This window comes from Berghia stephanieae, chromosome 3 (genome assembly GCF_034508935.2).
Source record: "Berghia stephanieae isolate SIO BIC M18660-M18661 chromosome 3, UCSD_Bste_1.3, whole genome shotgun sequence".
NCBI classification, from domain to species: domain Eukaryota; kingdom Metazoa; phylum Mollusca; class Gastropoda; order Nudibranchia; family Aeolidiidae; genus Berghia; species Berghia stephanieae.
The window spans coordinates 34,456,382-34,471,381 of NC_088362.1; the positions used below are offsets into that span (position 1 = coordinate 34,456,382).

Sequence of the window (15,000 nt, forward strand, 5' to 3'; positions counted from 1 at the left end):
GCGAGTGTCATACCACAAGATTTTATAGCCGATGAGAAAGGAGAATACGATCTTCTTCTCAGCGATTGGGGACGATTTATATTATTTCTCCACGTGCTTGAGTCATTGGTCACATGGCTAAAAGCGTTTAAAATGAATGACCTACATAATAAAAAAGTGTTCACGTCATTGGAATATCACAATAGGTCATTTTGATCAGCTAGACTCCAATAGGATTCAACAGTCGTGATGTCACTTCCCTCGTAATGGCGCAGAGTAACTTGGTAACTATCGGAACAATGGCGGACGCCCTAATGAAAAACTTCTCCGACGAGCATAAAAGTGTATCCAGAGGAGTAAATCATTATATACCTCATCATGTTTTGACTTTTCTACATTCTGGTCACATGACATGTGAAAAAGTTCTAGCCAGCATGAAGAATAAAATGTACCGATTTTCTTTGTTTAGAACCAAGCTGCTCGTTGCTGGGCGGACGTGACATCAGACTATTGAATCCAATTGAAGTGTTGAGATATGTATAAGTAAATATTTTTAAAAAAAATAATAAAATAGAAAAACTTCAAAATAGAACGAAATTCTTTAAAAAGTGTTCTTTTGCTTTAACAGAATTAGCATTGTTCTTATTCTATTGATGCTATACATTCAGTTAAAATACTCAAAACATCCGCCAGCCAGATATAACGTACCAACACACAAAATTAAGTGTAACCTTAAACGATTATAGTCTGATTAATACAATTTAGTGAGAACTACCTACTCATAAAAATTGATGGCTATAACAATAACAAAGAGCTGAGTGTCGTCAACTTAGTTCTTTCTATACTATTCGTAGTCCGCAGCTTTACATTTGAGAGGATTTACGTGTTTTCATGTTGTGGAGATTTGGTAATTTTGGTATTTCTTTGATATCTAGTTATTGGTTGGAATGGTTAGCATTTCAATGCTTTTATGACATTTTTATCTGTAAACGGTCAATATCAATTATACATTTGCTAATAGAATGTTTTTATTTTCGTTTCTTTTTTTTCTCTCATCCATTTGACTTCAAAAAGACAATCAATGGAACAAACAAACAAACACACACACACACACACACATACACACACACACATATATATATATATATATATATATATATAATAAATATAATGTATGCTGATACGCTAATCTGTGGTAAACAGTTGTAAGGTCACACAATGTTATTATATCGTCACCAGCTCAAAGAAATATTCCAACTTCATCTCACATGGTACAATGACATGATAAAGTTAATTATGGATACATCAAAAGTTTTATGTCCCATCCATCTGAATAATAGAATTGTTTACACGATTCCTTCATATGAAGCACCTTATGAACCAGTTGACTGTCGTGCTATGTTATAATTGTTGTCACATAACGATGACTCACATTTATCTTATTAACGTTTTATTTTAGTAATATAAACGTAAGAACGGAGTTCATCGTAGCCATCGTTAACTAAAAGCCTGACCGTAGCCATCGTACAGTTATAGATAGTTCGAAGATGACGTCACTCAGGCCTTTGTTATTGTTTTTTGCCATCCGCGTTCATGAGTAATGCTCACTGAACTGTATTAACCTGACCATAAACGTTCATGGATACACACAGTTTTGTGTGTTGGTCCGTTATACTTCCGGATGGCAATGTTATGAGCTTCTTAGCCAAGCGCATACTATCTATAGATAGAATGCGCTTGGCCAAGGAGTTCACAACATTGCCATCCGGAAGTATAACGGACCAACACACAAACTCTGTGTAACCATGGACTTTTATAGTCTGGTTAATACAGTTTAGTGAGAACAACTCACAAACGCGGATGGCAAAAACAATAACAAAGGCCTGAGTGACGTCATCTGCATACTATCTATAGCCTGACCAATAATTGACGTCAAAATGCCAGTCTTTGGCCACAAAAGAAAACGAATCGTGAGTTGTTTTCAATAGTTCAACCAATGTAATCCCTTGTTTCCATGAGTACTACTAACGACAACTCACTCGACGCTCTACAAACCTGAAAAATGACATCAAACTATAAGTCCTGGTTGGTTCTTGTGTCAGTCTATAGATAGTTCGAAGATGACGTCACTCAGGTCTTTGTTATTGTTTTTTGCCATCCGCGTTTATGAGTAATGCTCACTGAACTGTATTAACCCGACTATAAACGTTCATGGATACTCACAGTTTTGTGTGTTGGTCCATTATACTTCCGGATGGCAATGTTATGAGCTTCTTAGCCAAGCGCATACTATCTATAAGTTAACGATGGCTACGGTTCATCTCATTCCAGTTATATATCGGTAGGCTTAGAAAAATTTTACCTTCTAATATAAGATTATCATTCCTTTAATAGCATTCTCTTTGCATTCATTTCAAATTAGTGAATACTTTTCGTTCTACCTTCTGTCACGTTGCCACTTAATTTAAAAGCGGACTGATTGTATCGTCTTTACTCACTTCTCTCAAGAATTTATTTATGCCTTGACGGCCAGACCACTCCACGCCTCATATTACTTATATTTTAAAGATTTATATCTTGCTATCGGGATTTTGGAGAAAACTCTATTCTTTTATTTCCACTAACAAGACGCCGGAGCTTCCTTGGTCACCTTTGCCAGCAACAACGCTGTCGAGATTGTCGAACTCGGGTCTCGCTGAAAGTACTCTCTGTCCGGAAATGGAACTTCGCAAGTCTGTACAACATTACCATCTAGATTCAGAAGTTACGTAATATTGCCATGTCATCATTTGTAACTGTGATCACTATTTATTTATAAGAACATTCATTTCATTCAATTCCATCTTTCTATATTCACATAATCTTAAACCAACTCGTCATTTGTTCTTTAAAAAAAGTAACTAGTAAATTCTGGAGGCCTTATTTATCACATCTTTATTTTATAAATGTAGTAGGATTTGCTCTTGAAAGCTCATTAGACCATGCCAATTGTATTTAAAGATTTGGCCAGAAAACTCGTCTTTCAAATATCGATCGATTTAAATGACCCTCATCTTGGAAAAAAAAAACCCCAAACTCTCAGACCTGGGACATCCGCGCAATCTTTATTAACTTTCAGATTTGGGAGTTTTTGTAAAGATGAAGGTCATTTAAATCGAACAAAATTTGAAGGACGAATTTCTGACCAAATTTTAAAACACGTTGTTTATCCAAAGTACGGCAATTAACTGGTAAAAAGGGGTATATTATGCATTAATAAATTGTGTTGTCTTCTATACAAAGACATTTTTAAAAGTCGGTCAAAAGTATGTTTAGAATGCAAATGATTTCGCCTTTTCGTGACGCCATCTGTTCATCTCTCATTAACTGCTTCAATCGCCCATGTTATTTAATTATTTTTTTAAAGATTGCGTTCGGCGCTCTATTTTGCCAGATATTCTTGAGTATACTGATTTTGCCAAAATATTATCGGCCTTTTAGTGGGCAAAACAATTATTATTTCCATGTATATTGCTGTTTCCGTCTGGTAAACAAGAGACAATCAAATAAATCTGTCATGTAAACAGGTGGACGGTGTTGATTTTGGTGAGATTTACTCATAATCTATTGTGTGCTGAAACCGACACGAAAAGGCCTTAAATATAACCCGTGAGTGAAACATAAAATCTGTTGACTCATCTGTCAGTTTTTATTCATTTTTATGTCCTGCCCTCCCAAATGTTACATTTGGTGACGGGTCTTAACCAATATTGTAATGATTTAGGTCGTGTTGTTTTTACTTTATCTTTATTTGTGGGATTAAATTTTGATTGTTCTGTTTGAACTTTAACGTATCAAAATGTAAGTATTTAAATTCAATTTATTATCACTAATGGAAAAACCCGCAATATTTGAGGAGAAATAAAGTTTAAGAGGAACACGCGGTCTTGTATTTTAATTATTTTACTACTGTATTGCATTTTTATATTTGCCGGTAATACGCTTCAACAGTCATGACGTACTTCCCGCGTAATGACGCATAGTAACTTATTAACTGGCTCTAAGCTATCGGAACAGTGGCGGACGCCCTTATGATATATTTCTCCGACGAGCATAAAAGTGTATCCAGAGGAGAAGAACATTATAAATATGAGCTCCGATTCTGCTCCTTAGTTGCGTCTGACACACTGAATACTGGTAAGTTTATAAGGAAAACGTAAGCACCATTCTTCAAGGCTTGAGAGGTTTTACGAAAGGACGCAAATCACAATTCACACCAACGCATGCAAACTATGTGGCTATGTGGTCTAGTGGTATTACACTCGCTTTCGGATCGGAAGATTCTGGGTTCGAGCCTCGCTCGGCGCATAGTTGAGTCCTTGGAGAAGACTCTTTACTCACATTCTCTCACTGTACTCAGGTGTAAAACGAGTTCCTGGCCGTTAACAGCGTTGTCTCTGTCCGGAAAAAATGTAATATCGCCTGAAAGGCGTCATGTCCCGTTCTAAATGTTTAATGTTACTGTTGACCAGGGACCCCTTGTAAAGCGCTTTGAGTACGTTTAGTGGATATTGCGCTATATAAAAGCACAATATTTTTTTTTCAAACAGTAAACCACAACGCTTAGACGACAGTCCAGTCCTTTTAAATATTATTTTGTCACTAACCAAGGGATTGAATTGGGCAGAAAATGCATTTACTCAACATAATTATATCTCTTCAAACAAAAGTGGTTCTTCTTATTTATTTCAACTCATGCATAAATCTATCTATCATTTTTTTAAAGTAAGTTTTACCATCGAGTACATAATTATTGACAAATCTAAAAATTATAAAACAATTTGCTAAAGACTGAAATACGAGCAACTTGCAATCCCTCTATTTATTTCAGGCTATTTCTATCACCGTTGACTTCAATTAAAGCGATCAAAATCTGCTAGGTCGTAATTCTCTGTCCGTTTTTGACGATTGACTTTCATCGCGAGTATAATTTATATATAAAACTGTGTGTATCCATGAACGTTTATAGTCAGGTTAATACAGTTGAGTGAGCATTACTCATAAACGCGGATGGCAAAAAAAAAAAACAATAACAAAGACCTGAGTGACGTCATCTTCGAACTATCTATATGTATATTGTTATGATTTGCAGTAGACCTATTAATGCTGTACATTTATTCAAAAAGACTCATGACATCTGCTGCCAGCGGTTATAGATAGTTCGAAGATGACGTCACTCAGGTCTTTGTTATTGTTTTTTGCCATCCGCGTTTATGAGTAATTCTCACTGAACTGTATTAACCGACTATAAACGTTCATGGATACACACAGTTTTGTGTGTTTGTCCGTTATACTTCCGGATGGCAATGTTATGAGCTTCTTAGCCAAGCGCATACTATCTATAATAGACCAGAACACAAAACAATGTGTAACGTATCAAGAATTGCGTAGAATAAATTGTTTATAGTTTATAGTCTAATTAATACAATTAAATGAGAACTTCTCATAAAATGGCTGGCTACAAACAATAACAATGAGCCGAGTGACATCCATTTCGTTCTATCTATTGTGTTCTATGGCGCTTACAACACATTAAGGTCATATCAGCGCCAGTAAAAAGGAAGAAAATGGGATAGTCAAAAGTTCTAGAATTACAATTAAAGCACCCAAGAAAAGGTAAGACAAAGGGGAATTGGTTCAAATAAGAAACAGGTGTAGATTCCAAGAGCACACTATCAAAGTATTTAGTTTGAGATCACCTAAAAGTCTCATCCAGGCACAAGCACAGGTCCCCAGAGGAATACACTCAAATATTTTACAAATCATATATAATATAAAGAAACATAATACAGTGCATAACAGAGAGATAATTTACAAGGTAAAAAATATCATCTCCCAAAACTAACTATACATTTGACTGTTTCCCTCTCAGCCAGGGCATCTAGCCAGGACCAGGACAAAACCAAGTAATCTCATTCCAAGACAAAAACAGAAAGTTGGAAAAAAGATATAGGGGGATAGAGACGCAGTAAGTTCCTCCCTGCCCGCTATGGGGGTCGGGAACCCCCCCCCAATTGTCTTACTTTTCTGGTGGGCTTTTAATTTTGCGTCTACAATAGGGAAAAATAGTGTGACGTCAATGTACTGGTTCCAATCTCATTGGGAAGTTTAAAATCAGTCATCCGGAGGACTGGAATTATGTATCATGCTCAGATGATCTTCTGGTTCCAGAATGATGGCATCATCAGAAACTAGAGGTGCCTAAATGAGCCAAAAAGATGGAGAGAAAGCTAAAGTGAGTAAAGGTGACTCATAAAAGGTTTGTTTTGTGTTGTTCCCTTATATATATATGGCTCACATTTACTCACTTTATCTTTATCACCATCTGATGGTATCGTATTTTCAAGACTAAATAAATGATGGTCGTCAATAAAGTTTATCCATCCTCGCTCTTTTACGTCCCGTAATTATAAGAATCTGCCACCAAATCCTGCGGCTATACGGTCTAGTGGTATGACACTCGCTTTCGGATCGGAAGGTTCTGGGATCGAGCGCATAGTTGAGTCCTTGGAAAAGCCTCTTTACTCACATTTTACTCATGTGTAAAATTAGTACCTGGTCGTTAACAGCGTTGTCTCTGTCGAAAAAAATTGTAATATTTTCTAATAGGCGTCCTGTCTCGTTCTACATGTTGCTGTTGGTCAGGGACCCTTTCTAAAGCGCTTTGAGCACATTTAGTGGATATTGCGTTATATAAATGCTCAAGTTTAAAAAAATAGTTATGCACCACCGCAGGATTTAATATGTAACCTATTCATTGTTAGACCTCCAGAGAAGTTTTTAAACTCACCTCCAAGTAGTTTAAACTGTTTTGATTACAGGTAATCAAGAAGGCTCATGTTCGATCCCCAGTCAAGGAGGACTGATGTTTGGAATGGGTTTTTTTATTATTGCTTTGTCCGGCACTGTTTCATATACACTCTATCAGATTTTTATTTTACACCAGCGCCTACTCCAAAATATTTCTCAATATAATGATGTCATGGTACACGGATTTCCGTGCGGCTATGTGGTCTAGTGTTATGACGGTCGCCTTCGAACCGGCAGGTCCCTGGTTCGAGTGCCGATCTTGGCGGCGAAACGGTTGGGTCCTTAGAAAGGCTCTTTACTGACATCCTCTCATCGTACTGGTGTGTAAAATGAGTACCGGAAATCCACATCATGGCCGCAAGCGTGCGTCAGGTGGTCTGATGACGGAATGAATTGATTGAGCTTGTAAGCGAGTTGAAAACCTGAAAAAGTTTGTATGAAATGGTGCCAGTCAAAGCAGATAGATATACAAGGGGGAAAATACATCAATTTTTTTTTTAATATTTAAAAAAATCAAAAATCAAATCAAACCAGCCTGTCTCGACTGGGGATCGAACCCGAGTCTGAAGTTCGACCACCATCAAGGTAGGTTGATTTTTTTTGGGAGGGGGGGGGGGTACATTTCTGTCTATTTTATCTGGCACTATGTATTTCATACACACCCTTTCAAATATCCATCTCACACCAGTGCCTGCTTCCTAATTTCACGCAATCCGTGCGACTCTGTGGTCATGTGACATGACACTGGCCTTCGGATCAGAAGGTCATGGGTTCGAGTCTCAATCTGAGCGGCGCATTCATTTATTCTCTATAATGTTAAGTGGTGGACCCGTTTGGAATTCGTTTCAAATATTCAGGGCGGACATCCGAACCCACTTATGGGCCTAGTTTAACATTTTTGTAATTGACAATATTATTTTGCGTCATTTTTAAAGATTTCCAATACAACAATGAGCCCACAAGGAATTGGGTTGTCAGACCTGCAAATAAGTGCACATCGTTTCATTCCCATGTTCCTCCATGACGCACGACATTTTGTATTTTAACTCAAAGTTTTTATAAACAGGGCAGAGAAGTTATGACGTCACACTTTCTTTCGCGTTCAGTCTTCTTGGAAGTGTGTATGTATCCATAACTTCGGAGGACCAATAATGAATAGAATAGGTTACATATAGAATCATAAGGTGGCATAACTATTATAGTCGGAGGATGTATAGATAGTTCGAAGATGACATCACTCAGGTCTTTGTTATTGTTTTTTGCCATCCGCGTTTATGAGTAATTCTCACTGAACTGTATTAACCTGACTATAAACGTTCATGGATACACACAGTTTTGTGTGTTGGTCCGTTATACTTCCGGATGGCAATGTTATGAGCTTCTTAGCCAAGCGCATACTATCTATAGGCAGATTCTTAGGATTACGGGACGTAAAAGAGCGAGGATAGGTGAGCTTTATTGACGACCAGCATATTACATTTAGACTGGAAAATAAGATATCATCCCTCTGAAATCATATCAAATACACAACTGTGTATCCAGTCCTCCGGCAGAGTGGATTTACACTTCCAATGAGATTGGAACCAGTTTTTTACTTTTAAAAATTAGAGCATTCATATCGCGGAATATCTACTAAATGTGCTCAAAACGCTTTACAAGGAGTTCCCAACCACCAGCAACACTTAACGTTTAGGATGAGACATGACGCCTTTTAGGCGACATTACAATTTTCCGACAGATACAACACGGTTAACGGCCAAGGACTCAACTATGCGAACCCAGGACCTTCCGATCGGAGGGCGAGCGTCATACCGCAAGACCACATAGTCGCACATCACACTTCATCATGTGATTTTAGACTGTTTTTTATCATTCGTGTCAATAAAATTGTTATAACAACAATAAAATTATTAGTGAAAGGCACTTTTAAATAAATAAGACATGCCAAAGATACGATACTGTCCTACTGTGGAAAGAAAACCCATATTTAAAATTTGGCCAGAAAACTCGTCCTTCAAATATGGATCGATTTAAATGCCCCTCATCTTGGCAAAAAACTCTCAAACCTGGGACTTCGCGAAGTCCCAGGTTTGAGATTTTCTTGGCAAAATGAAGGTCATTTAAATCAATCGATATTTGAAGGACGATTTTTCTGGCCAAATTTTAAAATATGGGGTTTTCCAGTCTACGGCAGGATATGATACCTAATATTAATTTGTAGTAGTCTTTGTTTTCTCCATCTTGGTTAGATCAAGGAAACTACTGGGGGTTTTTTTTCATATAGGTCATTGTCTTTATCCAGTGACGAGAATTTATCTCCTTATACCCCCCCCCCCCCCCCAATCCTCATTACAGTATTAGAAATCTCATCAAAATACAGTCGTGTAGGCAAAAATTTCAGTTTTTGCTAAAAGTTAGGTTTGACTTACCGTCCAGCGATTAGTATGTTGAGGGTCGTAAAATGGGAATGATCTACGTATATTCAGGTTTTCGTCAAAACGAGTCATCAATCACATGATTTGTTACTGTCCATCGATTGGATATTTTTTATCATATAAACACATTGCTTTGTTTATGAAAAGTGTAAACATACCCGTGGATCAAGTTGAACAAAGTGACATATTGTGTGTTGGATATTTTGAAAACTGTAAGCATTTTTTATTATGTAGGTCATTTTGAGCAGATTTGCTATGTGACCATTGACTCGACCGCATTGAAAAAATAATATAGATAATCGCCATTGACTCTTCATTGTTTTTTTATTTTTGTTTAAATATGTTTTTGGTTTGTAACCTTCTATTGACCCGTGACATACCAAGAAGTTAAAAAAAAGTTTGTCAGGTAAAATTGTTCGACACAGACAATGATCTTTTTTAGAAACAGAGCGTCACACAATTTTACATTTATCACGCTAACCATGGGCATGACGGCGATTTAACCAACCTTTTATCCAGTTATTGAAGATGTTGATAAGTAGATAACAAGCGAGTATGTTTGTTTTTGTTTTTTTTTTCATTTTGGAAGTCTAGATTAGTTTGTTGAGACCCAAAAGATGTTGTAGATCCGGCAACTGATGACGTTGATCACTTGCTTTCGATGACTTGTCAACACTGGCATTATCATTGGAATTTGAGTTTGAGGCGTTTTTTCTTACATGTGCATAGATCTGCATTTGGAGTTTATGGTCGATTTCCCTGCTTTCGTTAAAGGATGACGTCATTTCCGTTCTAGTCTTTGGAGATTTGGGACAGGGTCGAGGATTTGCCTGGACTTTACTGAGCCTTTGGACGGATGGTGTTAAAGATGGCGCCTCTTCCGGTTGGGTTTTTAGAGGTTGTTGAAATTGGTTTGTGGTCGAAAACGAATGATGGTGGTGGGAGTTTGGAAGGTGTGGGTTGGAATTCTGAAGCTGCATTTGAACTTGGTTTTGTTGGGATTTAGTTCCAATATTGGTCGTCTCGGTGTGGTATCTAACTAGGTCATCGATGAGACCTCGATCTAAAGACACTGGTCTTTTCTTGGAAATGAAACTATTGTCTCGTGGCCTTGACCTATCCTGATTGACCCCTGATATAAACAAATCGTCCAAGGCTTTTTGTTTATCTGGGAAATTCTCCGAAGGGTTTATAGGTGGAAAGTGACATGTTTTGATGCTTGTGGTTGATACATCGTTATTGCGGTCAGTCTCGGGGTTGTTCGTGGATACTTTGATTAAAGGCAATTCTGGTTTCGATCTATACAGAGGTCTTGATTTGTGAATTGATGTTGGTTGTGGCTTTGAAGTCGTTCTTCGATCGTTTTCTATAGGTAGACTAGAGTTATCCACACTGTACAAAGACATAGACCTATGATTATTTGGATGTCTGTCGCTTTCAATGACAACGTCATATAATAAATTATTACGTTCACCATATAAAGTCGAACTGTCCATAGATTTTGACAAAGATATATTGTTATTTTCTTTACAAGAAGCATTCTTTTTAGATTTACCCACACCAGTTATTTCAGAGTCCGGATTAATGATTCTGTTTCTGTTCGTCAGCCCGTTGTTTTCTATTGGAAATGATTTGACAATGAATCCGCATTTCCCTTCGTCAACAGACCTTTTCCAGTCGTTGAGGGGATACACCTGGTGGACTACTCTATCAGGTACAATGTCCGTTTCCTCGGAATTTTCCAGGTCGATTTCTTTTGCCAAATGAACGGTGCTGGACCTTATCAACATGGTCTGGTGATGAATCTGACCTTTTCCGTGTCTTCCGCCTTGCCGACCAGGACTGTCTTTGGTTGGAGTCGAGTCTTGGTCCGCTTCCTTTTCGTCTGATTTGGATTTGGTGTATTTTATCGTTGGTTTAGATTTCATCATTTTGTGATTGCTGATATATTCAATTTCCTGATAAGGCGTTCTCTGTCTAGGGTAAAGATCTACGTTGTCGAGGGTGAAAAGAAAATCGACCCCATTTTTCTCCTTCAAAACCGATTTGGACTTTGACGGAGTTCGTTTCCTTTCCGTGCCTTGTAGATCGGGAGATTTCTCTTTGTTAGAAGAAGAATTCGCTTTTTTCTTACTTGAAATTTTAACATTGTTTTTCATTTTGTTGACTTCTGTGACTTTATTTATCATATTTTTACTGTCTTTACCGTTTGGCTCGTCTTTTTGATCACAAGATATATTAATTCCATTTTTGGACAGCTCGGTATTGTTCAAAAGTTTTAATTTTTCATGAAGCTCTTTCCCCAGTAGTTTGCTTTCCTCTCTACATATTTTGACAGCTGTCTTTTTCTTTTCTTCCTTTTTGTCATTTGAATCTTTTTCCTTTTTCGTTTTGTCTGTGCTAAAAACTTGAATTTTTACTATAAGGCTTCCGTCGTTTTCCCTTTCTAGTTCTGCCTTCAAATGTTGAGATTGCGCGTTTTCATCCTTGCCTTTGGTTTTTGATTTATGTTTGTTTCGTTTACCATCCGATCCGCGTGGCTGAGATGAATTTTTTGAAAAACTTTCTTTGGAATTTCTATCAACTATTTTCTCATTTTCAGTTATCGGATTTCCGGTTTGATGTTTATCTACAGAAAAACCGGCTGTTTTCTCTATGCGCATTTCGTCTGCGAATCTTTTTGGAGACGGGAAAGGATTTTGCCAAAGCTTTTCTCCCTCTTCCTTTTCGGTTTCGTCAATGTCCTCGTTCTCATCGGTGTCGACAGGATCCTTTCGATGGAGGATTTTACTGCTAACGAGGTCAAGTTTGACGTCATCACCAGATAACTGGGTCAAACCGGGATGGTGGAGGTGGGATTTGCGGACTGGATGTTGTGTCCCAGGCTGCGACTGGTTTCCGTTGCTGAGGGTGTTGTTGTTGTTGTTGTGGATGAGGCTGCTATTGCTGCTATTTTTATTTTTTGAAGCCTGTTGTCGTTTATCCTTGACATCACAAACAGTAGACTTTGTTGTTGTCTTGTCTGACTTGGAGCTGATGGTGAAAAGAAAAATAAAATAAAATAAAATAATTTTTTTTATGATTTAAGTCAATGGGGAGGGAGGGGGGACGGGGGGGGGGGGGGGGGGGGTGAGGAGCGGAAGTGCTGGGATGAAACAGCCTTTTAAGTTGGTCAGTTGATTAAAGTACTCCCTCCGAGTTATTAAGGCCATTGAGCCTACAGCGTGATACGGACAATAGCAATTGCTAGCTTCTCTCAGAACAGGACGCTGGTCTTTCTCGAATTACTTTACGCCAGATCTAACAGACCCAGCTACCCAATCACTGCTGGGTTGACAGGGGAGGTCGGTCGGAAATAATCTTGACTCCCCCCGGTCCCTTTGAGTCTGAAGCGAGTTCTCTACTAAATAAACTATCTGGACCATTTCAGTTGATTGATAAAAAAAAAACAAAAAACAAAACCAGATGTTTTACCAATCAAGATTCGTTCGTCACCAACGGCAGTTTTGAAATAACTAGTAAAAAGCCCGCAATTTCGCGGGGAAAGAACTATTTTCATTAGATATTGCCAGAATCATTTTCTTGATTAGCTTGATTACTATTAGATGCATATTTTAATCGATGTGCTTGTCGTCGCTGCCATGCTTTATTCAGCATGATTTTAGTTTATCAGTCAGTAGATATCAATATCAATACGTCGCAAGTCTTTACCACGCTTTACTTGGGAGTGCTTTGCACTACATTCAATACTTCACAAATTAAAATGGTGGCCGAGAATCAAAACAATGGTCAAATTAGGAAATTTTAAACTTTCACAAATCTATCAAGGTTTGTTCTATAGTATTTAAAACGCTTTTATATGGTGACAAATTGAATAAATAAACGCCTGACAAAAGATCAACGGTGAAAATACAAATTGAATGAATACTGGGGATGTAGGAGCTTTCGGAATGTCTCCCCTTTACTTATGTGAGGTCAAATGATAATCTGAAGCGGATGCGAAAAATATCAAGTCCCCGAATCTGTCTATTTTTGGTTTGTTCGGGCTAGAAGCTAGACAGAATCAATTGACAGTTTGCCGAAACGTTTAACTAAATATTTCCCAGGGCAATAATTATCACATCGATGGCATAAAAACGACAGTAATATCAGCAGTAATATTAGTTGATGTTGTTAATCGGTGAAACTTGTTTAAAATTTCTGTACATCCGAATACCGTCATGTGATCAAGTGAATTATATCACTATGAATGCCACGATTTGTTGAAAAATGCCAATCTGACAGTTCCTAGCAAACACACTCCCTCCATCCCCCCCCCCCCCCTTGCTCAGGAATTTTTCTACTTGATGGACATCCCCCCCCCCTTTTTTTTTTTTCTTCCACGCAACCACATTCCAAAACACACACACACACACACACACACATGTATACGCCACACACACATACACACACACGCACACACATAAACATACACGCAATGAGAACACACTACTACATAACAACACTGATCACTGATCACCGCTAAATCAACACAACGGAAGTAAGGACTCTACTGGACAGATAGAGTTGAGGGTGTGGCCATGAGAGTGTTTAGTGTCTTCGGTAATTTTTTTATGATATCTGTTTGACTTAACGAACTTTCAAACTGACTTTAAATTATAAAAGGAAATCAAGTTATCTGTTTATCTATCTGTAAAAAATACATTTCTATTTTTTAAATCTTTCAGTAGAGTTGTGCGCCGTATCAATTTTTTTATTGACTCAAATAAGCACAATGTTCTCCACAAGGCTATATTTTTTAAAGAAAGGATTTAGAAAAAGTGTTTTGAATAATTAAATCAAATATTGGGTAAGGCATGGGAATTTGCATTATAGAATGCTAGTCAAAGAATGACGATGATGATGATGATGATGATGATGATAATAATGATAATAATTATGATAATTATGACGATAATAATAATAATAATAATAATAATAATAATAATAATAATATAATAATATAATATAATAATAATAATAATAATAATAATAATAATAATAATAATAATAATAATAATAATAATAATAATAATAATAATAATAATAATAATAATAATAATAATAATAATAATAATAATAATAATAATAATAATAATAATAATAATAATAATAATAATAATAATAATAATAATAATATAATAATAATAATAATAATAATAATAATAATAATAATAATAATAATAATAATAATAATAATAATAATAATAATAATAATAATAATAATAATAAATAATAATAATAATAATAATAATAATAATAAAATAATAATAATAATAATAATAATAATAATATATAATGATGATGATGATGATGAATGAATAATAATAATGATATGATAATGATATATATATAATAATAATAATAATAATATAATAATAATAATAATAATATAATAATAAATAATAATAATAATAATAATAATAATAATAATAATAATAATAATAAGAATAATAATAAAAAAAGAAAATGAAAATGCTTTTATTCATCCCTATCGGTGGACTTTGTCTCTAGGCTCTAGTAGTGAGAAATTGAAATAAACACGTGCTAGCCGCAGTGAAGCGACGCAAAATGATTAAGGGTGCTGCTGGGTATTCAAAATCGGTAACCCTTGGGTACGAAACTAAGAACATGCCATTATCGCTGTGCTACGATGGCCCTTATAAATTATAGCTTTTGTGTTGAGCGCATACGTGAA

At 36.4% G+C, this 15,000-nt stretch overlaps 1 protein-coding gene across 5 annotated transcripts in view; it reads right to left on the reverse strand.

Annotated features, from left to right (window-relative positions):
• Positions 1-9,661: 9,661 nt before the first annotated feature.
• The window catches only part of LOC144967607 (uncharacterized), a 26,586-nt gene continuing 21,247 nt past the window's right edge, over positions 9,662-15,000 (reverse strand). For all 5 annotated transcript variants that reach the window (XM_078905107.1, XM_078905108.1, XM_078905109.1 and 2 more), the window contains one exon: positions 9,662-12,296. In XM_078905107.1, coding sequence (XP_078761233.1) covers positions 9,854-12,296 — 2,443 coding nt within the window. In that variant the 3' untranslated portion in view covers positions 9,662-9,853. The remainder of the gene's footprint in view (positions 12,297-15,000) is intronic.